Source organism: Mustela nigripes, chromosome 8 (genome assembly GCF_022355385.1).
Source record: "Mustela nigripes isolate SB6536 chromosome 8, MUSNIG.SB6536, whole genome shotgun sequence".
Lineage (NCBI taxonomy): Eukaryota > Metazoa > Chordata > Mammalia > Carnivora > Mustelidae > Mustela > Mustela nigripes.
The window spans coordinates 15,813,992-15,826,588 of NC_081564.1; the positions used below are offsets into that span (position 1 = coordinate 15,813,992).

General features: G+C 44.8%; 1 protein-coding gene across 3 annotated transcripts in view; it reads left to right on the forward strand.

Moving 5' to 3' along the window:
• SIRT4 (sirtuin 4) overlaps positions 1–10,850 on the forward strand; it is a 12,613-nt gene extending 1,763 nt beyond the window's left edge. Inside the window, exons 2-5 of one of the 3 annotated variants that reach the window (XM_059408572.1) lie at positions 966–1,463; positions 5,007–5,301; positions 5,397–5,607; positions 10,150–10,850. In XM_059408572.1, coding sequence (XP_059264555.1) covers positions 967–1,463; positions 5,007–5,301; positions 5,397–5,549 — 945 coding nt within the window. In that variant the 5' untranslated portion in view covers position 966 and the 3' untranslated portion in view covers positions 5,550–5,607; positions 10,150–10,850. Of the gene's footprint in view, positions 1–965; positions 1,464–5,006; positions 5,302–5,396; positions 5,608–5,721; positions 5,876–10,149 lie in introns of those variants that run through there. The other 2 variants (XM_059408574.1, XM_059408573.1) reach the window with 2 other exon arrangements.
• Positions 10,851–12,597: the final 1,747 nt, after the last annotated feature.

Sequence of the window (12,597 nt, forward strand, 5' to 3'; positions counted from 1 at the left end):
ATTTATTTATTTGACAGACAGAGATCACAAGTAGGCAGAGAGGCAGAGAGAGAGAGGAGGAAGCAGGCTCCCCGCTGAGCAGAGAGCCCGATGCGGGACTCGATCCCGGGACCCCGAGATCATGACCTGAGCTGAAGGCAGCGGCTTAACCCACTGAGCCACCCAGGCGCCCATAAGAAATTTATTTCTAAATCATTTTATTTATTTATTTATTTGACAGAGATCACAGGTAGGCAGAGAGGCAGGCAGAGACGGGGAGGAGGGGGGCACGCAGGGGGAGCAGGCTCCTTGCTGAGCAGAGAGCCTGGATGTGGGGTTCGATCCCCAGGACCCTGGGATCATGACCTGAGCTGAAGGTAGAGTCTTTAATCCACTTAGCCACCCAGGTGCCCTGAAACACTAAGGTTCTGATACATTCTTCCTTCTAGTCGCTGGCAACTACTAATTTACTTACTGTCTATATATTTGTGTACTTTGGACAAGTTATATAAATGGAATCGTACAGTATTTGACCTTTTTGGCTGACTTCTTACACTTAGCATAATGTTTTTAATGTTTATCTGTGTTGTAACATATATCAGAACTTCATGCATGTGGTGCCTGGGCGGTTCAGTCAGTTAAGCCTCGGCCTTTGGCCCAGATCATAATCCCAGGAACCTGAGATCGAGTCCCGTTTTGGGCTCCATGCACATCACAGAGCCTGCTTCTCCCTCTCCCTCTGCCCACTGCTCCCGCTGCTTGTGCTCGCTCTCTGCCTGTCAAATAAATAAAATCTTAAAAAAAAAACTTCATGCTTATAGGTAAATAACATTTCATTGAATAGATATGCCCCATTTTATTTATTCATTCATTGGTTGATGGTTGCCTCAGTTTTTGTAGTTGTTTTGGTTTGTTTGTTTTGGGTTTTTTGGTTGCTTTTCTTTTTAAAACCCGGTTTCTCACATCAGGTTTTTTTTTTTCTCTAGAATGAGGATGAGTTGTGGGTTGACTTTCAGGGCAGCAAAAAGCTGCTGGGTGGTGAATGTCAGCCGGCAATGCTCACGTGGATCCGTTGGGTTATTTGTGCCACCAAGTCCTCCTCTGGACCCTGAGAAGGTCAAAGAGTTACAGCGCTTCATCACTCTTTCCAAGAGACTCCTAGTGATGACCGGGGCAGGAATCTCCACTGAGTCGGGGATCCCAGACTACAGGTCAGAAAAGGTGGGACTGTACGCCCGCACTGACAAGAAACCCATTCAGCACGGGGATTTTCTACGGAGTGCTCCAGTCCGCCAGCGGTACTGGGCAAGAAACTTTGTAGGCTGGCCTCGATTTTCCTCCCTCCAGCCTAACCCTGCACATTGGGCTTTGAGCAATTGGGAGCGACTTGGAAAGCTGTACTGGTTGGTGACCCAAAATGTGGATGCCTTGCACACGAAAGCAGGGAGTCAGCGCCTGACAGAACTCCACGGATGCATGCACAGGTGCAGGAAGTTCCAAATAGTTTGAATGCAGCAATGTGTGCTCCGAAAGAGCAGAAACCTTGGCTGTCTTGATCACTGTGGTTTTCATTAGCCTTTGAGGAAAGGATTTGGAGCAAACTGTTTATTTTGGAGTCGATCCCAGCAAACTCACAGAGGAACAAACTCAGTGGGGACATGAAACAGGGTAGGGAAGAAAAGCCAAGAAAAGGGTAAATTAAGGAATGGGTTGCTGCTTTGGGGAACTGAGCCTCAATCCTTTGAGGAACCCTCTGTCCAGAGCAAGCTTCAGAACTGTCTCACTGAAAGTCAAGGAAGCTGGGGCATTTGTCCATCATGTCCCATCCCTCACTGGTTGAGGGCCAGTTTAGGGCCAATCCTTAACACTGACTCTTCAACTCTGGAGGAGGCTTCCTTGGCCAGTGAATACCCTAAGAGAGATGTAGGAAGTTGTTTACAAGGGAACTGTGTGCAAGTGGCCTATAGGGTGTCTTGCGGGGACTATGAGCAAAGTGCCAACAGCACAGGCTATAAGCCAGTAGATCTCTGGTGCCTAGACACGTAGAACACAGTACAGCCTGGCATATAGTCAGAACCCAGTAATACTGATGGAAGGAAGACATGTAGCCCTGGCAATAACTTGAAGCTAATTGGAAACCATTTCCTTATTTTTAAGCCCCAGAGATCTTGCCAATCATAAAATATTTATTGGGCGCCCACAACATGTCATGTGCTACTTGGTGGTAGGGAGGAGTCAAAGCCAACCTATAAAACATGTTCTACTTTATATACGAGAACTTTGTGATCTTTTGGGGGTTGGGGGAGGGATCCAAAAAAAACATGTTTAACAAACAACTCCATACAATTATTAAATTATGTGGTCCTTGATAGGCATGTTTTGTAAGTTCAGAGAAACAGATTTAGGAAAGTTTGGAGTAACTTTTTGGCTTTTATGGGAAAGATGTGGCTTAAGCCTAGCTCAGTTTTTTTTTTTTTTTTTTTTAAAGATTTTATTTATTTGACAGAGAGAAAGAGATCACAAGTAGGCAGAGAGTCAGGCAGAGAGAGAAGGGGAAGCAGGCTCCCTGCTGAGCAGAGAGCCTGATGCAGGGCTCAATCCCAGGACACTGAGATCATGACCTGAGCCAAAGGCAGCGGCTTAATCCACTGAGCCACCCAGGTGCCCCAAGCCTAGCTCAGTTCTGACTAGGCAAATGAAGGGAGAGGGCTTTCTAAATGAAGAGGACTTGCAGAGCCCAGAGAGTCTGGCTTGGCCTATGTGGAGAGTTACTATGAAATCAGATTGTCTGGGAAGGCTAGACTCAAATCATGGGTGCATCTGAAAATAGTGCAGTGCAATTTGGGTCTGTCGTGAGAGACCAAAGGGGAATATTAGTGGTTTCTGAGCAAGAAAGCAGTATGATAAAAATAGCATTTGAGGAAAGCCACACAGAATTAGAAGGACTCAGGGAGGTCAGCCCAAAGGACCTAGACCCAGGTGGTATCAGGGGAATTCAAGAGCTAATGATGGCCATGGGTCCATTAAAACTTTCTTTGCATGATAAAGATTTCAAATGTCCCTAAAAGGAAAGTAGCATAATGAACTCCCGTGTACCATCACTCAGATATAAAGATTTTATCATGTCTACTTTACCCTCTCTCTCCTTGTCTCTTAAAATGTTGTAAAACAAATCCAAGACTTCTTGTCATTTCGTAGGGGGCCTTTAGTTGTTTTTTAAAGATTTATTTATTTGAGGGAGTGTGTGTGTGTGTGTATACACAAGTTGGGGGCGGAAGAGGGAGAAAATCTCAAGCAGACTTCCCACTGACCGTGGAGCCCAACATGGTGCTTGATATCACAACCCTGAGATCATGACCTGAGCCAAAACCAAGAGTCAGATGCTAAACTGACTATGCCATCCAGGCACCCTTTTTTTTTTTTTTTAAAGATTGTATTTTTTTACATAATCTCTGTACCCAAGGTGGGGCTTGAACTCAGAACCCTGAGACCAAGAATCACATGCTCCACCAACTGAGCCAGCCAGGTGCCCCTCATAGGGGGCCTTTTAAGTAAAATAATCAACATAATCTGAAGGCTGACTAGATAAAAAGGAGCAAAATGAGTAACAAGTTTTTCCAAGGGTTCCTGCCCAAGTAACTGGAGAAAGGACAGTGTTGGAGAAGTTGGGGAAGGTGGGTGAAGACAGAGGTAAGCTGGACAGGACAGTCAAGATGACTTGGAGTTTGGGAGAGAGGCCAGGAGTGGAGTCCTATATGGGGAGAGGACTGTCAGCACAGAGGCACCGTGGCAGTGAAAATGGAGAGTCCCCAGGGTGGAGAAGGTAGAAGAAAACTGGCTGGAAGATTGAGGAGTAGAGAAGAAACCAACTAAACCGTCTTTTGTTTTTTCTTTTAGCAGCTATTTAGAGAATGCCCACTGTCTGTAGGCACTGTTCTAGTGGTGAGCATAGCACAGTGGTCAAAGGACTCAAAGTTCTCGCTCTTGTGGAGCTCATGATTAGAGAGGTAAGAGGAGAAAGAGAGGGGCGCCTGGGTAGCTCAGTGGGTTAAGCCTCTGCCTTTGGCTCAGGTCATGATCTCAGGGTCCTGGGATTGAGCCCCGCATCAGGTTCTGCTCAGCAGGGAGCCTGCTTCCCCCTCTCTGTCAAATAAATAAATAAAATCTTTAAAAAAAAAAAAAAAAGGAGAAACAGAAGACACTGGGTAAAGACACCAGGGGGAAGAGTGTTGTTTTTTTTTTTTTTTTTTTTAAAGATTTTATTTATTTATTTGACAGAGAGAAATTACAAGTACACTGAGAGGCAGGCAGAGAGAGAGAGAAGGAAGCAGGCTCCCTGCTGAGCAGAGAGCCCGATGCGGGACTCGATCCCAGGACCCTGAGATCATGACCTGAGCCAAAGGCAGTGGCTGAGCTACTGAGCCACCCAGGCGCCCGGGAAGAGTGTTTTAAAGAGACAGTGATAGACAGCGACCATCACCCCAGAGAAGGAGAGGAGAGGGAAAAGCATGGGTGTGGGCACTAAGGAAGTCATCTGCAGTTGTCTAAGGATATAAAAATGAGCCAACATGGGGCGCCTGGGTGGCTCAGTGGGTTAAGCCGCTGCCTTCGGCTCGGGTCATGATCTCGGGGACCCGGGATCGAGTCCCGCATCGGGTTCTCTGCTCAGCGGGGAGCCTGCTTCCGCCTCTCTCTCTCTCTCTCTGCCTGCCTCTCTGCCTACTTGTGATCTCTATCTGTCAAATAAATAAATAAAATTAAAAAAAAAAGAGAGCCAACAGGGTAAGCAAGGAGTCTGAGTAAGGAAAACAGATATACATTTCTTGTTCTATGGGTTGGCAGTAGAAGGAAAGTGAGAAATGGTGGTACTTAGAGGTCACGAGAAGGTATTCCTAACATGGGGAAAAGATTCCACATTGGGAATGGCAAGCGCTGTTGGAGGAGTTAAAAATGGTTGGAGATGAGACATCTTTGGCAGCTTCCTGCCTCCTCGGAACCAACCATTGAGTCAGCTTCTTTGGTTTCAGGGTCCTTTGCTTGGACTGTGGTGAAAAGATTCCCCGCAGAGCGTTGCAGGAGCGTTTTGAAGCCCTGAACCCCACCTGGAGTGCTGAGGCCCATGGCCTGGCTCCTGATGGCGACGTCTTTCTCACAGAGGAGCAGGTGCAGAGCTTTCAGGTCCCATCCTGCGCTCGATGTGGAGGCCCCCTGAAACCAGACGTCGTTTTCTTCGGGGACACAGTGAACCCTGACAAGGTTGACTTTGTGCGCAGGCGTGTAAAAGAAGCCGACTCCCTCTTGGTGGTGGGATCGTCCTTGCAGGTATCTGACTTGGGATGGAGACCTCCGGAGAGGCTCCGTATTTGGTTTATTTCTTCCTGCATCGAGAGTTCTCACCTGTGTTTTCTTGTTTTAAGGTGTACTCCGGCTATAGGTTTATTCTCACTGCCCGAGAGAAGAAGCTTCCAATCGCGATACTTAACATTGGGCCCACACGGTCGGATGACTTGGCATGTCTGAAACTGGATTCTCCTTGTGGAGAGTTGCTGCCTTTGATAGACCCACACTGACCAGAGCCTGATGCTCCTGAGCCAGAAACAGACTTTCACTCTAATCCTGCTGTTAAAGGTAAATGCTTTTTTAGATAACAGTTTCCAGTTCCCATTAAACTGAGAGCACTAACAAAATACAGAAAGTTCTAGGCTTTTTTTTTTTTAAAGATTTTATTTATTCATTTGACAGACAGAGATCACAAGTAGGCAGAGAAGTGGGGGAAGCAGGCTCCCCGCTGAGCAGAGAACCGATCCCAGGACCCTGAGATCATGACCCAAGCTGAAGGCAGAGGCTTAACCCACTGAGCCACCCAGGCACCCCAGAAGTTCTAGGCTGCTTAATGTATGTCTATTCTTAATTAAAACAAATTTGTTTATTTCATTTATTTATTTATTATAAATTTTTATTTATTTATTTTTAAAAGATTTTTATTTATTTATCTGAGAGAAGAGAGGGAGTGCCGGCATGCGAGCTGGGAGGAGGGGCTGATGGAGAGGGAGAGGGGCAGAATCTCAAGCAGATTCCGCGCTGAGTGCACAGCAGGACTTGGGGCTTGATCTCACAACCCTGAGATAATCTGAGCTGAAAGCAAGAGTCTGCACCCAATGAACTGAGCCATCCCAGGTGTCCCATTAATTGAAAAATAATTTTTTTTAAGATTTTATTCGTTTATTTGACAGACAGAAATCACAAGTAGGCAGAGAGGCAGGCACAGAGAGAGAGGAGGAAGTAGGCTCCTTGCTGAGCAAAGATCCCTATGCGGGGCCAATCCCAGGACCCTGGGACCATGACCTGAGCGGAAGGCAGAGGCTTTAACCCGCTGATTTATTTACTTATTTTAGAGAGAGAAAAAGTGTGAGCCGGGGTGGGGGGCAAAGGGAGAGGGAGAGAGAGAGAAGCAGACTCTCCACTGAGTGTGGGTGGAGCCACTCCCAGTTCAGTCCCTTGACCCTGAGATCCTGACCTGAGCCAAAATCAAGAGTTGGTTGCTGAGCCAACTGAGCCCCCTGTGCACCCCTTAATTAAAACTCATTTTTTTAATGTGCATTAAGCTATATATAGTGTTTGAAAGACTATGATTTTTAGTTCTGTGTATGTGCTATCTTTCTCTATCTAATCCATATAATTATTTAATTAGTTAACTAATTAATTAGAGGGAGAGATAATCTTTTTTTTTTTTTAAAGATTTTATTTATTTATGTGACAGATTACAAGTAGGCAGAACAGAGATTACAAGTAGGCAAAGAGGCAAGCAGAGAGAGAGGAGGAAGCAGGCTCCCCGCTGAGCAGAGAGCCTCGATCCCAGGACCCTGAGATCATGACCTGAGCTGAAGGCAGAGGCTTTAACCCACTGAGCCACCCAGGCGCCCGAGGGAGAGAGAATCTTAATCAGGCTCCACGCCCAGCTCCAGCAGAGGCAGGGCTCAATCTTATAGCTCTGAAATCATGACCTGAGCTGAAATCAAGAGTTGGATGCTTAACTGACTGAGCCACCCAGATAATCTTTCAAAATCTGCCATTGCTTTCTTTCCCCTGTTTTAAAAAGATAACAGCTTTGAGACATAATTCACGTACCATAAAGTTCACTCTTTCGAAGTTGTCTTACAGTACACTCACAAAGTTGTACATTACTCCCCACTGTCTAATTCCAGAATATCATCATCCCAAGAAGAAACATTGTACCCATTAGCAGTCACTCCCCATTCCCAACCCCACCACCATTCCCCCGCCCCCCCCCCCCATCCCTGGCAACATTTAATCTATTTCTGCCTGTTCTAGACATTTCATATAATCTGTGGCCTTTTGTGACTGGCTTCTCCACGTGGCATAATAGTTTGAAGATTCATCCCTACTGTAGCATGTGTTCTACTTCATATCCATTTTAATCTATGAATACAACCACTTAAGCTTTGTTGAGATACAGTTCATAAACCATACAGTTTACTCATTTAATTTGTACACTTCAATAGTTTTTAGTATATTGCTAGAGAAGTACAACCACTTAAAAAAGAAAAGACTTTGAGACACCTGGGTGGCTCAGTAGGTTAAGAAGCTGCCTTTGGCTTGGGTCATGATCCTGGGGGGGTCCTCGGATCGAATCCCTTGTTGGGCTTCTTGCTTAGCGGGGAGTCCGTGTCTCTCTCTGCCTGCCACTCCCCCTGCTTGTGTGCTCTTGCTCTCTCTCACAAATAAATAAAATCTTTTTTTATTTTTTAAGATTTTCTTTATTTATTTGACAGAGAGAGAGAGAGGTCACAAGTAGGCAGAGAGGCAGGCGGGGTGGGGGGGAAGCAGGCTCCCTGCTGAGCGGAAAGCCTGATGCGGGGCTCAATCCCAGGACCCCAAGATCATGACCTGAGCCGAAGGCAGAGGCTTAACCCACTGAGCCACCTAGGTGCCCCACAAATAAATAAAATCTTTAAAAGGAAAAAGAAGACTTTAATTTTTGGAGTAGTTTTAGGTTCACAGCCAAGTTAAGTAGAAAGTACAGAGAGTCCAACATGTCCCTTTGCCCTGGGCACTCACACAGTATTTATCATTCACCTACTGACATCTTGGTTGTTTCCAAGTGTTTGGCAATTATGTTCCTGGGCATAAGTTTTCAACTCATTAGGGTAGATAGCAAGAAGCAAGATTGCTGAATCATATGATAAAAGTATGTTTAGTTTTGTATGCAGCTGCCAAACTACCTTCCAAACTTGCTGCCCCATTTTGAGTTTTGAGTGAATGAGTTCCTGTATAAGCACTTTACAAAAACGATTTTAACTGAAGTATACTATACATACAGAGAAGAGCATGTATTATAAGTAGACAGTTTGATGAAGACATATAGCATCTAGATCAAGGAACAGAACATTACTAGCCCCAAAGAAACCCCCTTAGCATACAAACTTTTTAAAGTAGTAGCCTCCAACCCCAGAGTGGAGCCCAGTATGGGGCTTGAACCCACAAGCCTGAGATCAAGACCTGAGCCCAGATCAATAGCTGGAAGCTCAACCAACCGAACCACCCAGGCGCCCCAACACACACTTTTTTTTTTTTTTAAAGATTTTTATTTATTTATTTGTCAGAGAGAGAGAGAGTGAGAGCGAGCACAGGCAGACAGAGTGGAAGGCAGAGTCAGAGGGAGAAGCAGGCTCCCTGCGGAGCAAGGAGCCCGATGTGGGACTTGATCCCAGGACGCTGGGATCATGACCTGAGCCGAAGGCAGCTGCTTAACCAACTGAGCCACCCAGGCGTCCCACTTTTTTTTTTTTTTTTTTTAAAGATTTTTACTTTATTTATTTGACAGGCAGAGATCACAAGTAGGCAGAGAGAGAGGAAGGGAAGCAGGGGCCCCGCCGAGCAGAGAGCCCAATGCCGGGCTTGATCCCAGGGCCCTAGGATCATGACCTGAGCCAAAGGCAGAGGCTTTAACCCACTGAGCCACCCAGGCGCCCCCCGCCCAACTTTTTTTTTAAGATTTTATTTATTCATTTGAGAGGGCGGAAGAGAGAACACAAGCAGGCAGAGAGGCAGAGGGAGAGGGAGAAGCAGACTCCCTGCTAAGCTGGGAGCCAAATGTGGGGCTCAATCTCAAGATCTGGAGATTGTGACTGAACTGAAGGCAGATACATAGCCATCTGAGCCACCCGGGAGCAACCCCCCTCCCCAGCTGCCGGCTTTTTAATACATTTTTTTAAACTAGGTTCTTCTTCTTCTTCTTTTTTTAAGATTTTATTTATTTATTTATTTATTTGACAGAGATAGAAATCACAAGTAGGCAGAGAGGAAGGCGGGGCTCCCTGCTGAGTGGAGAGCCAGATGGGGGCTTGATCCTATGACCCTGGTATCATGACCTGAGCTGAAGGTGGAGGATTAACCCCCTGAGCCACCCAGGTGCCCCTAAACTAGGTTCTTATTACCAGAATACTACATATTTATTATAGAACATCAAGATGATACAGATAAGGGATGCCTGGGTGGCTCAGTTGGTTAAGTGGCTGCCTTTAGCTCGGTTGTGGTCTTAGGGTCCTGGGACTTGAGTCCTTTCTCAGCAGGGAGCCTATTTCTCCCTCTGTCTGCCACTCCCCCTGCTGTGCTCTCTAATAAAATCTTTAAAAAAAAAATGACACAATTAAGTAAAAAGAATATAATACAAATCACCCATTATCCCATCACCAAGATAACCAAAGTTTAACATTCTGGTATAACCAAATCTTTTTTTTACAAAAATTGAATCAAGGTTGTTCATGTTTTTTTGTTTGTTTGTTTTTTTAAAGTTTTTTTTTTTTAAGATTTTATTTATTTATTTGACACAGAGAGATCACAAGTAGGCAGAGAGAGAGAAAGGAGGAAGCAGACTCCCTGCTGAGCAGAGAGCCCGATGCGGGGCTCGATCCCAGGACCCTGAGACCATGACCTGAGCCGAAGGCAGAGGCATAACCCACTGAGCCGCCCAAGCGCCCCAAGGTTGTTCATGTTTTATCTTATCCTGTTTTCACTTAACTAGATGTGGTGGCCATCTTTACACGCCCCAGAAGCTGTTTATTTTTTGAATGATAGGCTGATGTTCACAACCATTACCCCCACCCACTCTGGGCTTATTCAGCATTAACTTGTTTCCTTTCTTTTCAGATCTGTGATAAGGATTCCTCCCTTCTTCCTCTACCTAATCAAAGCTCACTGAATGCAGCCTGTAGAGGGCAGCAAACTGACATCTTTCTCCAGCCCCTCTCTGAACTGGGCAGGTTTGAGTGTGACTGATGAGATTTGACCCTGAAGACAAGACTTTTTCAAAGCAGTGGCTGCTCTGGATAGGGGAAACTGCCCTCATTTGCTCTTTATCTCACCAGGCGGAAGAAACAGCTTGGGAAATAATTTAGGCCAGAACAGTCTCTGGAGTGCTAGCTAACCCAGGAATCTCACTAAGGTGGGGGGTGAGGGGAGAAGAAAATGACTTCATTTATAATTACAAATGGTTAAGTGTCTCTAACTGAAACATTTTGATATATTTTTTTAAGATGAGTAATGGTATGAGTGAATTTTTTATGAACGAAGGAATAAAGGAATATTTTTAATAGCACACTGGGTATGTGGGCTGTAGGTTTATATTTTTTTAATCAGCTAAAAGAGAATGGGCTTTATAACACAGTTCTCTGAGGATTTCTGCTGGATTTCAGCTGCCAGAATGAGACATTTGCCTTGAACCTGGTCTGTAGAGAGGGAACATGTGGGCTCTTAAACTGATTTGTTTCTGCCAAGTAAGGCAGCAAGCCTGTACCAGGCTAAAGCTTTCAGCACAATCTCATCAAAAAATAAAGCGGATGAAAGAGTCATAGCCTTTCCTAGCTAGTCTTTTGTCTAAAATTAGGGCAAGGAATACATGTTCATCCTGCACCTGCCTAGGAAGTAAATTCTAGTTAACAGGGATAATCCAGGATCTTGAAACCAACAGAGTTCTTTTCATCTGCACAACTGTATGTTTTCCCATAGCCGCTTATTCGGAAGAGTGTACGGTTGTTGTAAATCTCATTTCAGCTTTTTTTACAGAGGATCCTAAGGTGCTTTGAATCAGATTTGCTCAGTTACCAAAAGTCAGTACCAGTAATTGTATTCAGATCTGGGTCTTTCGGATCTCAAGCTATTCTCATCCCCAAATTTCATCAGGGGTTACTATATCAGTTACAGATACTATATTAAGGTACTAAGGCAACAAAGATACAATCTCTTGGCTTCAAGTGGCTCACAGAAAATGTGCTATTTTCCATCCTCTCTACCACAGAATGTCACAGATTCATGCATGAGATGAGACAGAATGAGAGCAAATTAAATGCATCCCCCTCATTTTATTTTGAGGGAAACTAAGATCCAGACTTACTGAAGGCCATACAACATAGTTTCAGAGCCAGGACTAGATCCAAGACTTTCCTCCCAGTTCTTTTCTTTTTGAACAACTGCCTCCTATTTGTCTGAGGCTTATGCTTAGAAAGAAGCCTGAATTAAAAGCCAGCAGTACAACTGGCCAAGGATACCAGGAATGATTAAGCTGCAGCAGGCCCTGGGGAGCAGGTTAGGTTGCCAGGGAGGGAGGCAGGCTCTACCTCCTAATGCTGGCATGATTCATGAAACCAAGTCTTCAGGACCTTAGGAATGTTCATTTTGTTCATAGTTCCTCCTGAGGTGGGATTCCTCCCCCAAAATTTGTCCCAGGACAAACTCTGCAAAGATCTCACATCTCACTTTTTGCTTTTTACCAGCATGGCAGTTCCTAACCCACTATAAGTGTCCTCTGTTGGAATAACAAACTGACTAGTGGGTGCTATCAGTTTGTCACTGCCCCAGTTACAGCCTTCTAGCTGTAGCTGCATGTAGCTGTGGGCATGACCTTCCTCAACTGCTTTTATGGCTCTGCTCTGCTATCACAGTTTTAGTAAGTAGAAGTCACAAAGGCAAACAAGTACATAACACTCAAAACCAATTTCCCACTAACTTATATTCCTTCTTTTATACTGTCATAAATTATCTATCTTTTAGCTCTCCCTTAAATAATAACATTTATTGAGCACACTATATCCCAAACACTATGCAAAGTATTTCACAACACATTATCAGCTCACTCGATGACTTAACCCAGTAAGAAATGCTTGGCCATGCATAAGGGTCAGTCTTCAGTCAGTGAATGCCAAACTTTTCCTGAGAGGATCCATTAAGGACCAATAGGAAATTCAACACTCCTAGGTAGGGTACTGACTGTCCCAGATTGCCCAGTACTGAGGGGGTTTCCTGGGTTGCAGGACTTTTAGTGCTGAAATCCCTGCTCCTAGGAATGGGGTATAAGTTATCAGTTAATTGAAATAGTTAATTCCAGATATATTATCCTTTTGGGGATTCCAGATAGTGCTCAGATCCAGATTTATTTAATCTTTATGTCACTACACAGATAAATTCCACTTTGTGAAAGGGGGGGGGGAGTTAATCTCGTCCAAGAAAGGAGAGTGAGTGTGTGTCTGTTTCCTCTTATTAGAAAAGGGATATAGATTGAAACTCTTAGGATACAGACAGACTTGGATTTCCGTCCCTGTC